Source organism: Vitis vinifera, chromosome 17 (genome assembly GCF_030704535.1).
Source record: "Vitis vinifera cultivar Pinot Noir 40024 chromosome 17, ASM3070453v1".
In the NCBI taxonomy this organism is placed as follows: domain Eukaryota; kingdom Viridiplantae; phylum Streptophyta; class Magnoliopsida; order Vitales; family Vitaceae; genus Vitis; species Vitis vinifera.
This window is the reverse complement of record NC_081821.1, coordinates 8,057,928-8,076,244: the sequence shown is the minus strand read 5'-3', so window position 1 is coordinate 8,076,244 and position 18,317 is coordinate 8,057,928. Positions and strand designations below refer to the sequence as shown.

Below are 18,317 nucleotides of genomic sequence, written 5' to 3'. Positions count from 1 at the left end.
AAAACACTTCTTATAATTATTACTAAATGCTGACTTGGATGATTTTCTTTTATAGATTTACCTAACATGGGAAAGCTTAAAAATGAAGAAATTAATTGACGGATCGAAATATTATAATATTTGCCTAAATTAAAGCAAGAATAACACGTCATCAAATGAAAAGGTTGTCCTCTCAAGTACGCAAAGCGCGTACAGCACACCAGCGCACCGAGTCCCAGACGTGTTGCCCACGTGGCCTCCTGTCAACTTCCTTGTTTAAGGCTTTAAGCCACGGTGACGCTTCCGTGGGTCCCGAATCAAGATTTTTTAATGTAGGTCCGCCCTCGTTGAATATATTCTCCTCCCACCTTCTCCTTCTGCCACGTTGCACTCCAACTCACATGGAAGTGGGAACCCATCCACATGGGTAACGTATTTCAATATTAGAATAATTTGGGGGCCCTTTCGGTTGTTCAAGTTTTAACATCTCTAGAGACTTCTTCTATCCTTTTGGCCTTTTGCTTTTTAAATTATAAATCATTATTTTATTTTTGAAATTTAAAATTTATTTAGAAAATAAATCAATGATTAAGGAATATTATAATTACGAAATGACCTGGGGATGATTCTGTAATTATAAGAAATACGGGGATATTAACTGTAATTTACATAAAATATTGTTCATTTCTCGCATTAAGGCTTAATGCTTTATAATTTCAAGCTCTGAGGTTTCGGTTTATGCTTTCGGTTGTGGATTTTGGACACAGTCTCTCTCTGGAAATCACTTTCTCTGTGTGGATCCATCTAGGTTTTGCTCTCGTCGATCGGATTCGTTTTTTGCAGAATCACACTGTGAGTGTTTCAGAAACCAATGTCACTTCCATTGAAATTCTGTACCATGAATTTGTTGATGCAGTTTTCATGTTCTTTTGTATTTGCCCTCTGTTTGGTTCCCGAGAAAAAAGAAAGAATGGAGAAGAAAAGGAATGGAAATTCTGGATCCTGTGTCGTAGGAAGGAATAAGCAAAGAAGGTGTTGGTTTTTCGGGTTTCCAATGATGAAAAATCTGAGATTCGAAATTTTAGTTTCTTTTCTTTTTGTTTGTTTTCTTGCTATTGGGAAAGAAACGGAGGGTTATTGTTTTTCGGAATCGAGCTATTTCACATGTTTGTCGATTTTCTTATTTTTGGTTTAGCTGTATTATTACGTAAATGTTATTTGATGTGATTGAATGAACGTTACTATCATTTATTGCTTAAATTTTAGGGTTTTTTTGAGCTGTTGCGTGTCTTTTGTGCTGAACTTTTAATGTTATTTAGTCTATAATGAGAATTAATTATGGTTAATGTTTAATTGTAAAATAGCGTTCTTCTAGGTTCCGAGGGATTGCTGAGAAAACGTGGGAAGAGGAAAGAAATCAAATTTTTGATTCTGCAGTTTAATGGTACCTAGAACCATAGGAAACCAATTGCATACTCAACTAGGCATGATTCAGTATGACACAAGTAATTGAATTAGTTTAATAACTTTGTTTTTTTCCATTTTTTAAAAGTTTTTTGGAATGAGAAGACGGCAAAAACATTGCAGCTACTCTTTGGTTTTTCCATTTTTGTTTTTGTCTTTTTTAAGAATTTTCCCCTTAAAAATATTTGGTAATGAAAATCTCTCTTTTTTTTTTTTTGATAACCGTGGGCATCGGGGCTAGCTTACACGCACCTCGACTAATCTCACGGGGCCCTGAAGTTAACGACCGAGTAAATCTTCGAATGACCCTAAGGGGACTCAAACCGGTGAGCATTGGATAATGAAAATCTCTTTCCACTCCATATTTTGCTTTATTGTTCCCAATTCTTATGACCTCATGATATTTAGCAGATCTGGAAAAGCTGGAGTGGATATAAGCCTATTGTACTTAGTTGTATTTCACTGTTTTTTTAAAATGATATAATGTTATTACAAGAGCACCTTTCAGCATTTTAAAATAATTAACCAGCTAACCCATGTCAGTTAATGGAGTAGGAGAAGATCCTCTGCAGTGATCTGGAGCCAAGTACTGGTTTTGCAGAATTCACTTCATCGGGAATGATAGCAGCAAGGCTGTGGGAACAAGCATAATAAACTTGTGATACCCAAGTCATAAACTAGTCACAAGTGGAATACCTTGAAATTGATTTTTGTTGTACTATTATATTCTAAGTGAAATTGCTTTGGATGCTTGGATTGACAAGTGCCATGCTGCAATCAATAGCATGACACCGTTTTGGTTTGTGGCCTTAAATTCTTTAGTCATGAACATCTAAGCAATGATGATGTAATGTGATCATGAAATGATAATAATGAATATCATTTCCTTGGTTCTTTTAATGTTAACTAGGAGAGTTGCTCTTAAGCGGGGCATTTTAGTTTGAATTAGGGTTAAACCTCTGATCACTCTGGTCTTGGAATGATCAATGGTTTCAAATTTTGAGATCATGTTCAATCACTTTCTAGCTTGAATCAGTTCACCTAAATTTATGGATGTCTAGAACCAGACTTTCTGTATTGCTATGGCCTTGCTATTGTTTTTTGTATAAATTATTGTTTTATTTCCCTTTTCATGTTACACTTATAGTGTCCAATGACATGCCTTGAGGCAGTTCAGGCAGGACATGACCTGACTGCAATCAAGAAACATAACTTTACCGTTTTACTTGTATGATCGAACTTGAGGATTTGCACTTCAAGCACTTTTCGCATTTTCCTTTTTTCTTTTAATGTATTGGTGTCTACTTTGTCAAGTGGTAACATTAGATTATGTAATGTGGGTTGTCAATCATATGGACATAGCTTTTGTGTTTTACAGGTCATTCTATGATATGTATGGCTTTGAATTCGATCAAGACTGAGGTGTTTGTGCCCACCAGAAAGGAGACTAATAACTGGTCCTTTTGGAAATCATTGAACTAGGAACCAAAGAGTTTTCAGAAATTCTCTTCCAAAGACACATGAGGGACTTGTTACGTTGATCAGCAAGCTGCAAAATATTATTCATCCAATAATCTTTTATGTTTGCAAATGCTTTTAAGTGTAATTTTAGTGGGCACTTGCTCTTTATTGCTCATGCTTGATTATGGGATTGTGTTGAAGGACCCTTATATGGGCTCCCATATCTGTTGAGTTGGAAGCTTTCTGTGAATGGACTGTCTTTGTTTTGGTGCATGTAGAATGTGAAAAGATACAGTTTGAATATGGATTACTACAGAGAGCCTGATGTGCTGCTTGCATGGAACAATATGAGTCCATCTGAAATGGCAGAATCTCGTCTCTTCATCTTCTCTAGCTTGATTGCTGCCTTGGTTGGAATCCTTACTATAGCCTATACTGCTTTCCAATGGAGAAGGAACATTAATCTAAGTTGGATGAAAGCCATGGCCAGGTCAAAGAAAAACCCAAAGACAAGGGACAAGGTTCCTGTTGCTCCTCACACTTGGATCTTAGAATCTGTTTCTCGGGGGAAAAGTTTAAACTGCTGTGTATGCTTAAAATCCATGTCCCCTTCTCAAACTCTTGGGCCTATGGTGGCTTCAGACAGTTTTATTCATCGCTGTAGCATTTGTGGTGCAGCAGCTCACCTAAGCTGCTCATCACAGGCACAGAAGGATTGTAAGTGTGTATCTATGAAGGGATATGAGCATGTGATTCACCAATGGGCTGTTCAGTGGACAGAGATCACAGATCAACTTGACGAAACTTCTTTCTGTAGCTATTGTGAAGAGCCATGTAGTGGGTCTTTTCTTGGGGGATCCCCTATATGGTGTTGCATGTGGTGTCAACGGCTTGTACATGTTGACTGCCATGGTATCATGTCTATTGAAACAGGTGATATATGTGATTTGGGTTCATTTAGAAGGTTGATTCTATCACCACTTTTTGTTAAGGAAGTGAACCGAACTTCCTCAGGTGGATTTTTGAGCTCAATCACACATGGAGCCAATGAGATTGCATCTTCAGTGCGTGCGAGTATTAGGAATCAGGGAAAGAAGTACAAGCAAGGAAATGAACCCTCTGTTGACACAACTAATAGCTGTGATAATGGCGACATATCCACTGAAAGCACAGCAGAAACCCATCAAACAGTTAATGGTTCTCATGCAATGGATGAAGGCTGTAATGGCAGCACAAATATTGAGAGTCCACGTCAAGATAGTGATGTAGGTAAAAAATTGGATTCAGGGTCTAGTTTCAAAAGAAGTGCCTCAATCAATCAGAAGGATGAGTCTCAGGTGTTACAGATGAAACAGAGGTATGAATTGAGTGATTTGCCTTCGGATGCAAGACCTTTATTAGTCTTCATTAACAAGAAGAGTGGATCTCAGCGTGGTGGTTCACTCAGGCAACGTTTGAATATCCTTTTGAATCCTGTTCAGGTTAGAGTTCATTGTAGTGATTTTTTTTTTTTTTTTTGCTGCTAACTTTTCTCAAGCATTGCTTTATATTAATCTTGCTACTTCTGCAGTTCCACTTGTTCCTTTCCCCTTTTTTTGGTTGAGGATGTTAAATGTTATTTATGTTTTGAAATCCATGTCTTTTGCTGGTTTATGTCTGTGAGGCATCAGCCTATCAGTGCTAATATTTTAAATTATTTCTTGAGAAATAAACTTAAGGAGAGTTTTGTTGTAAACAGCTGTTGCTGTTGTGGGTGACTCATGTGCTAGGCCTCAGATTTTACAAAAGTCTTTGGAATAAGTTCAACCCATTTTATTTGAAAATTAATATTTCAAATTAATGTGAAGACTAAAAAAAAAAATCATATTATACAAGTTTTTTCTGCCAATTATGTGGACTCAAGTCTACTTGTTTGATAAGGTAGCCATGTGAAACTCAAATTCAGTGGGGGAATGGCTTCTATATAAAGAAAGAAAGTGAGGCTCCCCAATGGTCACCAGTTTGAGTCCCCTCAGGGCCACTGGAGGTTTTATCCGGTCGTTAACTTCAGGGCCCCGTGGGATTAGTCGAGGTGCGCGTAAGCTGGCCCGGACATCCACGGTTATCAAAAAAAAAAAAAAAAAAAGAAGAAAGAAAGTGAGGCAACACATAAATACATCTTGAATTACCAGTTTGCTGCTTGAATGCAGCAATTATCCTTATGGTTAAGCTGTTGTCAACTTGTGTGTGCAGCTGCCTTCTTATTTTATTTTCTTGAAGTTTTGATCTGTCCTCTCACTTAGTTCATAAAGATTGACCTACCTTTTCACTTGTACAAAGATTGATCTTGTCAGTGCTTCTTGCAGGTTTTTGAGTTGAGCTCAGCACAGGGGCCAGAGGTGGGCCTTTACTTGTTCAAAAAGGTGCCCCACTTCAGAGTTCTTGTATGTGGGGGAGATGGTACTGTTGGTTGGGTTCTAAATGCCATAGACAAACAGAATTTTGTTTCTCCTCCTCCAGTTGCAATCCTTCCTGCAGGAACAGGAAATGATATGGCCCGAGTTCTGAATTGGGGAGGTGGTTTGGGCTCAGTGGAGAGGCAAGGAGGCCTTTGCACTGTGTTGCATCACATAGAGCATGCTGCAGTGACTATGCTTGACCGATGGAAAATAACAATTTTACAACAGGGAAAGCAACTCCAAGCACCGAAATTTATGAACAACTATCTTGGTATGTCACAACATATTTTTCCAATCACCCAAGATATTTATCTGTAGTAAATATGAGTTGCCTATCTCAATCGGCCATAAGTTTAGTTTTTGGATGAGGTACACCTGCTGTATGAATTAAGGTTGCAACATGGTTCAGTTTTGCTTGGTTTTGCACACAATAAACTAAACTGAATATCCGGAGCATCAACCTAATAGCTTAGCTTAATAACAATTCAAGAGCTTTAGTTTTGCTCGGTTGATTATTGAAGGAGGCTCTTGTATTGGACAGTCTTTTCTAGGCACTCTGTCTTTTGGATGTCAGAGTTGACTAGCACAACCAAATGTCTATTGCATCAACCTTCTATCTGGTTCAACTTGATTCTCAATCATACAATACTCATACTGTAGATCCTATCAAGTGTTAGTTTTTTAACTATTTGCGAACCAGTTAACAGTATCACCTAGGTCAGGTTAACAGCAATGATTCTAAATAATCTGAATCATCAAATGTAGATAATTGTGTTTAAGATATCTTATATAATAGTTGTTTGTGTGCTTTTTCAACCGAAGTTTCTACACTTATACTATCGATCTTTTTTTGGAGGTTTCCACTTAGGTCCTGTCAGATCGCCCAATCAAATGCAACTGTGAGCATTTTGGTTGGCATATTAGATAACCCAAGTGACATGCAAAAACATTTAGTTTCGGCTTAAAGTACAGAAATGCTAGTGCTCCCATGTCTGTTGTTGCTGACTTACAGTCCAGATAGTATTTGATCATAGATATTCTTATGCACTATGGAAACCAACTCTGGCCTGTATTGTTTCAGGAATTGGTTGTGATGCGAAGGTCGCTTTGGACATCCATAATCTACGGGAGGAGAACCCAGAGAAATTCTATAACCAGGTAAACTTTAATCAGAAAGAATTGGAACTCTGTTTGTAGAAAACTAGACATTGGACAAAGCAGTCCAGGTGATATGATGTGTTTAAATGTCTCTATTCTCTTTACAAATGCAAAACTTGTAGTACCACTATTCTAGTTGTCATCATAAAAAAATCTGAGAACATCTGCATTATTTTATTTCTTTTGATGATAAATATAACCTTGCTTTTAGATCAATATGGAGCCATATATAGATGTACACAAAAACTGAGAAGTGATTTAATTTGTTGAGATAAAGAGTGCTTTAGTTTAAGATTATGTCTTCTGTGATAAATTTTGTTTCTTGACTTGGGCATTTTATTCACATTAGCAATTTTTGTGGCCCGGTGCAGAATTGTGAATGATTTATAACACAACGAACAAATCTTTTTGCTTGATGGCTCATTGTTGCAGAGAATGTTAACCGACAATTCTAGCTGATCCTTTACCTTTTAGGCATTTTAATTTGGTTCAGTTCTTTTGTTTTGACAATGTAATGAGTAAATCAGGTGTGGCCATGGATATAGCTCAATGAAACAGATAGGCTATGGAATTGTTAGACCATACAAAGCTTTAAGGGAAAACAAACTTCAAGATCATAGTTTGTCTAGCATTGAGTGCAAGTATTTTTTTTTCCCCTTATTTTCCTTTGTATCTTGGAAAAAACTCTTTCAAGAAATAATAAATTTTTGGTGACATGGGATTTTTTAACTAACTGGTACTTGTTGACCCTGATTTTGTTGCTGCAATTATTGTTCTATTTTATCTTTACACTGGCTATTCAATTCCAATCAGCAAATATTTACTCACATCATGACTGCAGTTTATGAATAAAGTTCTTTACGCAAGAGAAGGTGCCAAGAATATAATGGACAGGACATTTGCAGATTTTCCTTGGCAAGTTCGAGTGGAGGTGGATGGCGTTGAGGTAGAGGTCCCTGAGGTGAGTATGAATTACAAATTGGAAGTATGAAGTGGTCTCAACTGTTATAGAAATCACACCATGCTGGTTGAGTTATTGATCCTTGGATATTGTTTAATTGTAGTAGGGTGGACAAGTCCTGAAATTCTGGATTTGGGAGATCCCCTTTTCTGTTTTGAACTGCAAGATCCTGCAGTATTTCTTGGAAATATTCTGAGTAAATAAGTAAATCTTTTAAGCATTTGTAATCTAATGTGTTGCTTCTCTATGAGCAAGACATGAGTTTTTGCACAATTATCATGAACATTGCTAATTTTTGTTGATTGTGCGGAATTATTCCAAAAGAAAACCATATGCTTCCTTCCCAGCCTGATTTACTCTTTGCACACATTTTTCTAATTTCTTAATCAAAGTATGGCAAACTTATTGTTGCTGCTGACTTCATTTCTCGTGCATTTTTTTTATTTGTGTGGTTTTATTTCTGGTGCTGAGTAATTCTGAGCTCTGAATCTAAGTCATGGATTTTATGTAGCACTCTGATATATGATTTTATTTGAAATCTTTGCAGGATGCAGAAGGTGTTCTTGTTGCTAATATTGGAAGTTACATGGGTGGCGTAGACTTGTGGCAAAATGAGGATGAAAATTATGATAATTTTGATCCGCAGTCCATGCATGATAAGATGCTGGAGGTTGTAAGCATATCAGGAACATGGCATCTTGGAAAACTTCAGGTGAAATGGTATTTCAGTATATGTGTGTGGATCTCTTATGCATATTTGAGTCTTGTGTCATAGTTCCAAGGATTCCTTTTTATTTCTCAAGAATGCAGAATTATGTAATCGTTACTTGCTTACATTGATGTCATTTTTGCATTTGAGAATTTGAGAAGTCTTTTGAAAACTACTAGGGAAGCACTCTTGAACCTGCACCTGCACCGGCACCCAAAAGCCAAGAACCAATGAAACTAAACGCACTTACAGGTGCAATAGATACCCAAATAAAATAAAATAGGAAGGGATGCAATCATTGGCATCTTTGGCTGGTTTCTCAAAACAATTCATGCACTTGTACTTGATTGAATGTGCTTTGAATGGATACATAGGTTTAGCTCAACTTAGAGTAGGATCCTTCTGGTTCTAAATTGAGTTCTGGGATTTTAGATATGGTTTTAAGGTTATGAATATGTGGGGAAATGACTGAACTGCTGCTTCGTTTGGGGATAGGTGGGCCTTTCTCGAGCTCGAAGACTTGCCCAAGGGCAGTCAATTAAGATACATCTCTTTGCTCCATTCCCTATTCAAATAGATGGAGAGCCTTGGTTTCAGGAGCAACTATGCACATTGACAATATCCCACCATGGCCAGGTCATCTCTCTCACTCTCTCTCTATCCCTCCCTCCCTCCCTATAATTTCCACAATTGTTGACTACGCTGGTTTTCTGACTTTTTGCCTCTGTATTTTCCTTAACAAGTTTATGTTATTTTTAGTCACTAAATGATATGAGAACCCAAGCATAGTGCTACTAGATAATCCGAAATATTTAACTATTGGATGTTTCGTTATTAAAATAATATGAACAGGCATTCATGTTGAAGAGAGTGTCTGAGGAACCTCTCGGTCATGCAGCCGCCATAATCACGGATGTGCTAGAGAATGCTGAAACCAACCATATAATTAGTGCCTCACAGAAGCGAACTCTTCTTCAAGAAATGGCATTGAAGCTGTCGTGAACCATCAGATTTTGGTTGAAGTAGGTGGTCCCTTGAAAAAAAAAAGCGTTTATATATATGTTACAACTCACATCTCTGTTTCAAATGTCATTCCTTCTGGTTTTAAAACCCTTAATGCTTCTAGCTGAAGCATGTTTGTATATGAAGTCCCTGAAATTAATAGAATGAGGAAATTTTGATTTTGATTTTTTTTTTAATTTCAAAATATATGAATATAATGACTGAAGAGAATGTGCGAATTAGGATATATTATGGGCTCGACTCTTGGTTGGTTTGAGGTTTTGGTTTGAGATGTGAGTGCGACCCATTTGGGGAATGAGAAGTGGTGGATGTCTAAGCCCAATTATGATTCTGTTGGTTTTAAGGGTGTAAAAACGTGTGCTTCGACCAGTTTTTTTGGATAAAAAATGAGCCAAATCGATATGGTTGATTCATGGCTGAATCGACAAGGGTTTATTTTACCTTCATTACCTCTTGGTTCGCATGTGTTTTATTGACGGAGCAAATGTATTTTTAAATTGTTTTTCCCATTCTCCCAAGCTCCTTTGAATGTCCAATGCAATCAGAGCAACTTTGAGATTACCAGTCATAATTCCAATTTTAGTGAGGATGTTACAATGTTTATTTGATTTTTTTTTTTATCAATTTATATATAAGAAAATCTAAATTCTTCAAGCCTAATTGTTCTTTTTTTGATTATTAAAAACCACAAAAAAAAAAAGTGAGAAAGATAATAATAATACAATAAAAATATTAAAAGCTTTAAGATGTATAGGTTTTTAACTAACTTTGATTAGATTTAATTTATTTTGATGTTGGTTTTATGATGGACAAAAATAGGAAAAAAAATCAGTTTTCTTATTTTTTTTTTTCCTTGATACTTTTTAAGAACAAAAATTAATTTAAATTATATAATTAATTTAAATTTATCAACAAGATAATTGAAAAAGTAATTATCAAATCTTATTCAAAAAAGAAGTTGAAAATTAATTGTCAAATATACTCTTATCAAATCTAACTTAAAGCTTCTTCAAATCTTCAAAAAGACTTCAATTAATCTTCAATTTCTTGGTATTCTCTTTAAAAGTTTCGATCAAGATGTGCAAACCCAAAAACCTAAATCAACCAAAGGCTCAGACCAAATAAAATCAAGTCAAAAGTGAAGCTTGAAACTATTAAATCATCAACAAGTTCTTCATTCAAGATCAAGCATGAGAGTGAAAAGAACAAAAAAAAGGTGTACACATTCAACAAGCCTTGCTGCATTAGTTGAATAACTTATATATAATTACTCAATGCTGCCCTTTGATCCACTTTCATTCTTTTGCTTACTCCTGAATAACCCTTGTTTGAGCTTCTTCCATAGCCTCGTCACAAAGCCCCTGGCACGACCTGCACTTGGATTTCTGTCATGGGGCGCCTGTCCACCTGAAATTCTCCTCTGGGTCTTTGTTGCCTGTTTGTAGATACTGTCTAGGCGTTGGCGGCAGAAGGGAGATTTCAGGTGGGAGACGTAAGGTGATGAAGAGGCGGCGGTCGAGGCCTGCTGGATAGCTTTGTTGAGCTGATGGGTCACAGCTTTGAGCTCGTAAGAGTCATAGAGGGTGCTGCCATTGTGCCAGGGGCTGAGCCTCCAGATAGGATTCCGGGTCTGAAACTGAACCACGTAGGTGGAAGGGGAATGGGTCATGCCGGCCGGTTGTTCTGCGGGCTCCCCAGCTGGAAGGACGTGATCCATGGATATTACACTAGGGGGTGATCTTGGGTCTGAATCTTCTTCTTCTTCATCCATATCTTCTGATGAGAAAAGTACTGGTTTCAAAGATGGGTTTGAGGTGGGCTCTCTTTGGAAGCAACGAGGATGCTTTTACAAAGAAACTTCATCGTTTTCTACGCTCTATTACTAATTTTCTCTCATCTAATCAAGGTAGAAACAAAAAGAAAACTTACGGTCAACGTATTAGAGAGGCTGTTCGATAGTTGGAGTGGTTGGAATAGCAAGTGATGATGTGAGTGTCAATGTAACTGCATCAGGGAAAGGATTTTTGATAGTGCTCTACCATTTTAGGGTTTAAGTTTGCAACTTAGCATTGAATTTTTGACTAACTTCAACCCCACCCAAAACTTTAGGACACGTACCCTCTACTCGTATATTATTTTAGGGTTTCAGTTGCTTAGTGTAGGGCTCTTCTGCATATGCATGTAGCCTTTATATACACATAAGTAGCTTATGTCTGTACTTTGGTCACGCGTTAGGGTTCATGCAAGACCGGTCTTGACGATGATTTTGTAATAAAAATAATGTTTTTTTTAAAAAAAGAAATATATATATATATATATACACACATATGAGTTAAAATTATTAGGGATGACTACGCTATGGGTTCATTGGAATGGTTCCCATTTATTTATATATAAGTAAAAAAAAATATTATAAATATTTTTAATTAATATTTTATTTATGTCTAAATGGTAGAAAAATGAAGAAAAAATCAACTAAAATAATTTATATATAATCCCATTAGGACGAGACAAAGCCACACTCAAACCTATTCTAATCTGGTTCGGATTTAAAAAAAAAAATTAAACATATCTCAAATTTATTTATCTTTATTTCAAACTCTTCCCCACATTCCTATTCGTTAAAACCTATCTTACCTAGAAAAACCTGTTTCATTGCTGTTCTTGTTCCTAGACTAGTGTGACCATAAAACCAAAATCAATATGGATTGTGATTTCAACCTTAAAGTTAAAATCATTGTCACTGATTTTAACATGTCAATGAGTATGTTGAATAGGAAATTAAAGCATGCGACTTGACTTGACGTGAGAACAACTCAAATATAATACAGTTGATTCTCTGTCAATGAGTTAGTTCAAGAAAAGTAGTTGATGGCGGGAAAGTCTGGTAAGTGGTGAGTTAAATGATATTTGAGTCAAAAAAGGGAATTTAGTGTTCTTAAGCATGAGATCCATCTTATTCTCATCTTGTTGCCTATTGCTGTGGGAAATGTTTTTAAGATTTATAATATTTGAAAATTTTGATTTTTCAAATATTAAAAATAATAAAAATACTTCATATAATTATTATCTAACACTCTTAAAAATTAAGAATTGGTAGGCCAATTATAAAACATTTTTAAGCTTGATTTGAATAATTATTGCTTGTTGTAGAAGCAATGAACGTGGGAAAATTGGTTAAGTCATCATCTAATGCTCTTCACAATTAATCATCCTTTGTGTATCTTTTTCCATTTTTGGCAATATATTAACTTTTCTAGAGAATGAATAATTAATAATTGAGAAAAAAAAAAGGGAAAAAGTGTGGGTTATATTTGGCCAAATTGCTATTTATTTCCCCCAAATGGGTTTTGCATTTATTGATGTATTTTAATAATGATATTTGACTTGGACCTTTAACCATCCAAATAGTCATAAATGATTTAATATAATTCATTAATTCCTAATTTATTTATGAAAATTGAATTGTCTATGCATTTAATTGCATCTTGTTTTGGAATTGGATCCATATTTAAATTCATACTAAGATTTCAAAAAATCTTCTAAAAAAGTGATATTTTACTTGATATGCAAAAAGTTTTAAATTTTGAAACTTTTTTCTTTTTGAAATTTTATTTCAAAATAAATTTTTAAAATTCAAATCTTCACTTGGGCTATAACAAAAGAAAAAAAAAAAAGTGTGCTTTTTTAAAATTTATTTATTTCTACATATAAAAACAACTTTAATTTATATAAATTCATACATGCATCTAATTTCATTAAAAAAATTAAATTTAATATTAACAATGAGTTTAGTAGCATTTTTACTCGAAATGTTTTTAGAAAAATCATTCTCCATAGAACATTATAAATAATTTTTCATATTTGTCAAAACATTTTCTAAATAACATCTCATTTTTAAAAAAAATATTTTTTAAATTAAAAACATTTTTTATAATCACTAAAACCGACTCTGAATATCATTTAATATCTTTAAGTTAATAGATTTCTTTTGGAGGATCCAAGAAAATCTTTTTAGATTCAAATGAAATAAATGTTGAAAATCATTTCTCAATTTTTATAGTGAATAAATATTAAATCAGATTTAGAAGAAAATTGAGATCATAAAGAAATTTTTTTGTTGAGGCTTCTTAATAATAATATTAATTTCATTTAAACAAACCATTCAAAAAACCAAATATTGAAAATGGTCTTCCCAATGGAAAAAAATCTAACATGATTTTGTAGATTCAAGAAAATGACTTCTCTGGTAACTACTTTGGAAAACAATTGTGAAAAATAATAGGAATGGCAACAAACGGGTTATACAAATATATTTTATAATTATATTAAAAATAAAATAAAATAATATATAGATAATTAAAAAATATTTTTAATAAAATAAGTTATAAAAATATAATTATTTAATTATTTATAAAATATATTTATTTTAATGTAATTAAAAATTTTAAAAGTAATTTAAAAAAGATTAAACTAGCCGAGGCAAAGTGGGTACGAGAATTTATCACATTTGAATAATTATTTTTAATATATAATTATAAAATATATTTGTATAATTATTTTTTAAAATAGTTATAAAATAATAAAAAAATAATTCAAAATTATTTTATGAAAATATTTTTATTTTCTATTTTTAAGAATAAAAAATAAAAAATACATTTTTTTATTATCAAAATTCTTTTTTATATTTTTTATTTTGAATAATAAAAAACTATTCTAAAAAATGATTCCTAAACACACTTTAGAAAGCTAATATGTTTAAAAAACAAAACACAGAAAACTTAATATCTTAAAAATAAAAAATAAAAAATAAATGTAAATAAAAACCTCTGAATCAATAAATGCAATGCAACCCAATAGAAAGGTATCCTCTGCAGTGTAAAACACTATTTCTGTAATTTTGTTTTTTTTTTCTCTCTCTATTTTTCTTTCTAGATTTCAGTTTATAGTGTTGTTGACGCCTCTCCACCACCTTTCTAGTGCTGATTTGTGGGCATTTTCTCAGGAATCATCACGTTAATATTCTGTTTGACAGGTATGTTTCTTTGGATCGACCATCAAAGTCTCTCTCTCCTTTTTTTTTTTTTTGTTCTTCTTTTTGATATGTTGTAATAATTATAATTGTGGCTTTGTTCTTACTCCACGCCTATTTCACCCACCAGGCACATGGTTTCCACACTTTGAAGCTTTCCGTCTTTGCTTTTTTAAATGGTAAAATCTTCGTGTTTGGTTAAAACCCTATACCACATGAAATGCACCAATTCAATTTTGATATATTTTTTTTTTTTTTACTTTTCTTGTTGAGAGATTCACTTTTTGGCTTATTCTACGAGATGGGTTTTGGTTAAAACTCCAAAATGAGATACGAATGATATGATGTTGATTTTTGTGTTTTGTTTTATTTTATTATTATTTTTTTTAATATTTGAAAAATCACTTTTGACATATTCTGAGACATGGGTATTGTCTAAAACTCGTTTTTCTAATATAGGTCTTCTTAAATTTCAATTTTTTAATTTGGGTTTTGTTTGAAATCAACTTTTCTGACTTGGGTTTTGATTTATTTATAAGAACATTTCTTTCTGAATTCCTTTCTCCCTACTTTTCTTTCGGCTTCCGGGATCCAAATGGGGCCCTAGAGAGTTTTTTTTTTAATACATTGATAGATATTTGTCCTTATGAAATTGGTTTCAGTGAAAACGGAAAGAAAAAGAGGGGAAAAAAAAGTTTCCTTTGCGATGTAAAGTGGGTTTGGGAGCACAGTAGTGCATGAATTGAAAACGCGTAGACTCCAACTTTATTCATTCTAAGTCAGCCATTTGTATTGTGATCTGGGATTTGTGAGAACATTGATATACAAATTTGTTTTTATGCCAAACTGTTTTTGAAATCACTTTAATGAAATGCGTACTGTTGAAAATTTTATTTTAATAAGTGTTTCGGTTTCTTAACGAGGGGAAGGGACTGAATTTCCCTTGTTTGTTACTGAAAGGTGTGCTTGGAAACGTGTTGAACGTTCCAATTCCACTTTTAAATCTGACTTTACTTTGGATTGTGGAAGTCTACCGGATAGATCTTAGATGGGTTTTGGGTATATAAGGAGGTCTTGATCTCTTTGGGTTCCCATAGGAGTTTTAGTCTCTCTTATTCCTCAGAGGTTAGGCTTTTCCTGGTTGGTTTTATTGCTCTTTTTAAGGTAATTGGTCTGGCCTTTTGAATTCTGTGAGACCCTTGTGGGAATTATTGTCATGAGCTCATGATCTGTTTGTGAAAGTTGGTTGAATGTCTTCTTATTGTTTTATGTGGTTGGTATGATTTAGAATAGGTATGTATGTTTGCCTTCATCAATGCACTCTTGCTTGTTTCTTTTATGGTTTGTTATCTCTGAATTCTCTTTTTTTATTATTTTGGGTCTTGTTTCATGAGATAATTCTTAATACAAATGAGGACTTCATTTTATGCATGACCAAACTGTTCCTTACTTTACCGATCTCTTGCCCATTTTTTATATTATCATATTGATTCGATTGTTTGCGTCCGTTTTGTGATTTTGCCTTCCTGTATGGTATCTTTTGGAAGTGCAATGGACAGTTTTGCAACGATTTGGTGGTAAACCAGATGAAATCCTGATCGCTTATTAAAATTGTGCGCCTTCTTGAAATTATGTCTTTCTCTTTAGATTCCAATTTTGAGCTTTCATCTATCTGCCTATATTTCGATCAGTTTATTTGATTCCTTCATGCCAAAACAATCCATTGATATTTTCATTTTAGTACCCCTTCAACCACATTTCTTCAGGACAAGGCAACAGTGATTTTGTAGGAAAAGATAACAGGAACTGGATGTCTGATGTTCAAGTTGTTCATCAAGGGGTTCTGGCCTTGTTATCCACTCAGGTTGACAATGGTGGAATTGCTATGAACAGAAACAAATAAAACTGTGGTTTTGTTTCTCGTCATTTTGCAGGATGTAGTTAATATGATATTCACTCAACTTCTTTAGAAAAGATGAGAAATTTTCGAGTAAAATATTGGAGAACAACATTTTGGAGACCTTGCTTGCAAGCCAACCTCTTGAATCTGTTCTTTTCTGTATGGTTCTATGTGATATGTTTGCACTTTGTCACCATTATATTCAATCTACTTGGCATGTTCCTTTGTTCAGGTTTTCCATAACACAACAAAAATGGTGAAGATCTGTTGCATTGGAGCTGGATATGTTGGGGGTCCTACCATGGCAGTTATTGCCCTCAAATGCCCCTCAATTGAAGTGGCTGTTGTTGACATATCAATTTCTCGGATCACAGCTTGGAACAGTGACCAGCTCCCCATTTATGAACCAGGTCTTGAAGAAGTGGTGAAGCAGTGCAGAGGAAGGAACCTGTTTTTTAGCACCAATGTGGAAAAACATATCTCTGAGGCAGACATAATCTTTGTTTCTGTCAACACCCCAACAAAAACTCGGGGCCTTGGAGCTGGGAAAGCTGCAGATTTGACATACTGGGAGAGTGCAGCCCGAATGATTGCTGATGTGTCAAAATCCAACAAGATTGTTGTTGAAAAATCAACAGTTCCAGTAAAAACAGCTGAAGCAATTGAAAAAATTCTGTCCCATAATAGCAAGGGCATCAGCTATCAAATTCTCTCGAACCCAGAATTCCTTGCTGAGGGTACTGCTATTCAGGACCTGCTTAACCCAGATCGGGTTCTCATTGGAGGCAGGGAAACACCTGGTGGCCAGAAGGCTATAAAAGCATTGAAAGATGTTTATGCTCATTGGGTGCCTGAAGACAGAATTATTTCAACCAATCTCTGGTCAGCAGAGCTCTCAAAGTTAGCTGCCAACGCCTTCTTGGCTCAGAGGATTTCATCTGTTAATGCCATGTCAGCTCTCTGCGAGGCAACTGGTGCTGATGTTTCTGAGGTTTCCCATGCTATTGGTAAGGATTCAAGAATCGGGCCTAAGTTTCTCAATGCCAGTGTTGGTTTTGGTGGATCCTGTTTTCAGAAGGACATCCTGAACTTGATCTATATTTGTGAGTGCAATGGCCTCCCTGAGGTTGCAAACTACTGGAAACAAGTCATTAAGGTGAATGACTACCAAAAGAACAGATTCGTGAACCGGGTTGTCGCCTCCATGTTTAACACCGTCTCAGGTAAGAAGATTGCCATACTTGGTTTTGCTTTCAAGAAGGATACAGGTGACACAAGAGAAACTCCTGCAATAGACGTTTGCAAGGGACTGTTGGGGGATAAGGCAAGTTTGAGCATATATGATCCACAGGTCACAGGAGATCAGATCCAGAGGGAAATCTCAATGAACAAGTTTGATTGGGACCATCCAGTTCACCTCCAGCCAATGAGCCCCACCTCGGTGAAGCAGGTAAACGTAGTCTGGGACCCTTATGAGGCAACAAGGGATGCCCATGGGATCTGCATTCTTACTGAGTGGGATGAATTCAAGACTCTTGACTACCAGAGGATCTTCAATAACATGCAGAAGCCTGCCTTTGTGTTTGATGGCCGCAACATAGTGAACATTGAGAAGCTGAGGGAGATTGGATTTATCGTGTACTCAATTGGAAAGCCATTAGATCCATGGCTCAAGGACATGCCTGCTATCGCATAAGACTAAGAGTTTCTTCTCCTGGAGCCAAAACCCAAAACCAATGCTGTTTTTCATTCTTTGAAATTTTTTTTTCCCTGCTTTTGGTGGCTTATTTTGGACAGTAATCAGCTTGGCCTCAGAATTATGATAAACTGTAGTTTCAGTTACCTTCCCTTCAGTAAAAGCCTCATATGTGATATTGGCTGTTTTAATTTGCTGTAAAACAATAATTGAGAAAGGTTTTTGAAAGTTTATTCTTGTCTTCTTTGTTCTTGGCATGTAAAATATTCTTCTTTCCTTACCTATGTTGTTGGAAGTATGGAGAACTTTGGTTGGTCCCCAGGAATCTTAGGAAAAGAAAAGGTCCATAAGTACAGATCATAGTCCATTAAGTTGTAGTTTGAAACCTAGGAACTTTTCCCCTACTTTTGTCGTGTGGTTCCGTAAGTCCTAGGGTCCTAGAGATTTGTCGACTCAGTGGTCCATCCACGCACATCATTCCTTCATTACCACACTA

General features: G+C 35.1%; 2 protein-coding genes across 10 annotated transcripts; both read left to right on the top strand.

Moving 5' to 3' along the window:
• The first annotated feature begins 459 nt into the window (after window positions 1–459).
• Window positions 460–9,355, top strand: LOC100255335 (diacylglycerol kinase 1). Of its 3 annotated transcripts, XM_010664982.3 has the most exons (9): window positions 646–831; window positions 1,685–1,769; window positions 2,822–4,385; window positions 5,250–5,613; window positions 6,424–6,500; window positions 7,342–7,461; window positions 8,009–8,173; window positions 8,666–8,806; window positions 9,023–9,355. In XM_010664982.3, exons 3-9 carry the CDS (start codon window positions 3,207–3,209, stop codon window positions 9,170–9,172), a joined length of 2,196 nt encoding a protein of 731 aa, XP_010663284.1. In that variant the 5' UTR covers window positions 646–831; window positions 1,685–1,769; window positions 2,822–3,206; the 3' UTR covers window positions 9,173–9,355. The 3 variants fall into 3 exon arrangements, with proteins under 3 accessions (XP_002281347.1, XP_010663284.1, XP_059589919.1); XM_002281311.4 differs by lacking the exon at window positions 1,685–1,769 and having other exon boundaries at window positions 460–831; XM_059733936.1 differs by lacking the exon at window positions 1,685–1,769 and having other exon boundaries at window positions 2,806–4,385.
• Window positions 9,356–14,093: 4,738 nt separating this feature from the next.
• Window positions 14,094–18,058, top strand: LOC100250128 (UDP-glucose 6-dehydrogenase-like). 7 transcript variants are annotated; one of them, XM_010664986.3, is made up of 2 exons: window positions 14,094–14,228; window positions 16,358–18,058. In XM_010664986.3, the coding sequence occupies exon 2, from the start codon at window positions 16,379–16,381 to the stop codon at window positions 17,819–17,821; it is 1,443 nt and encodes a 480-aa protein (XP_010663288.1). In that variant the 5' UTR covers window positions 14,094–14,228; window positions 16,358–16,378; the 3' UTR covers window positions 17,822–18,058. The 7 variants fall into 7 exon arrangements, with proteins under 7 accessions (XP_010663288.1, XP_010663285.1, XP_010663289.1 ...); XM_010664983.3 differs by lacking the exon at window positions 14,094–14,228 and adding an exon at window positions 14,383–14,404; XM_010664987.3 differs by lacking the exon at window positions 14,094–14,228 and adding an exon at window positions 14,736–14,977.
• Window positions 18,059–18,317: the final 259 nt, after the last annotated feature.

Coding starts and splice junctions, on each gene's coding strand:
- LOC100255335 (XM_002281311.4), top strand. CDS start 3,207: ATGGATTACTACAGAGAGCCTGATGTGCTGCTTGCATGGAACAATATG. Junction 4,386..5,249: donor TCCTTTTGAATCCTGTTCAG/GTTAGAGTTCAT, acceptor TGCTTCTTGCAG/GTTTTTGAGTTGAGCTCAGC. Junction 5,614..6,423: donor ATTTATGAACAACTATCTTG/GTATGTCACAAC, acceptor GTATTGTTTCAG/GAATTGGTTGTGATGCGAAG.
- LOC100250128 (XM_019226532.2), top strand. CDS start 16,036: ATGTCTGATGTTCAAGTTGTTCATCAAGGGGTTCTGGCCTTGTTATCC. Junction 16,090..16,357: donor TGGCCTTGTTATCCACTCAG/GTTGACAATGGT, acceptor TCCTTTGTTCAG/GTTTTCCATAACACAACAAA.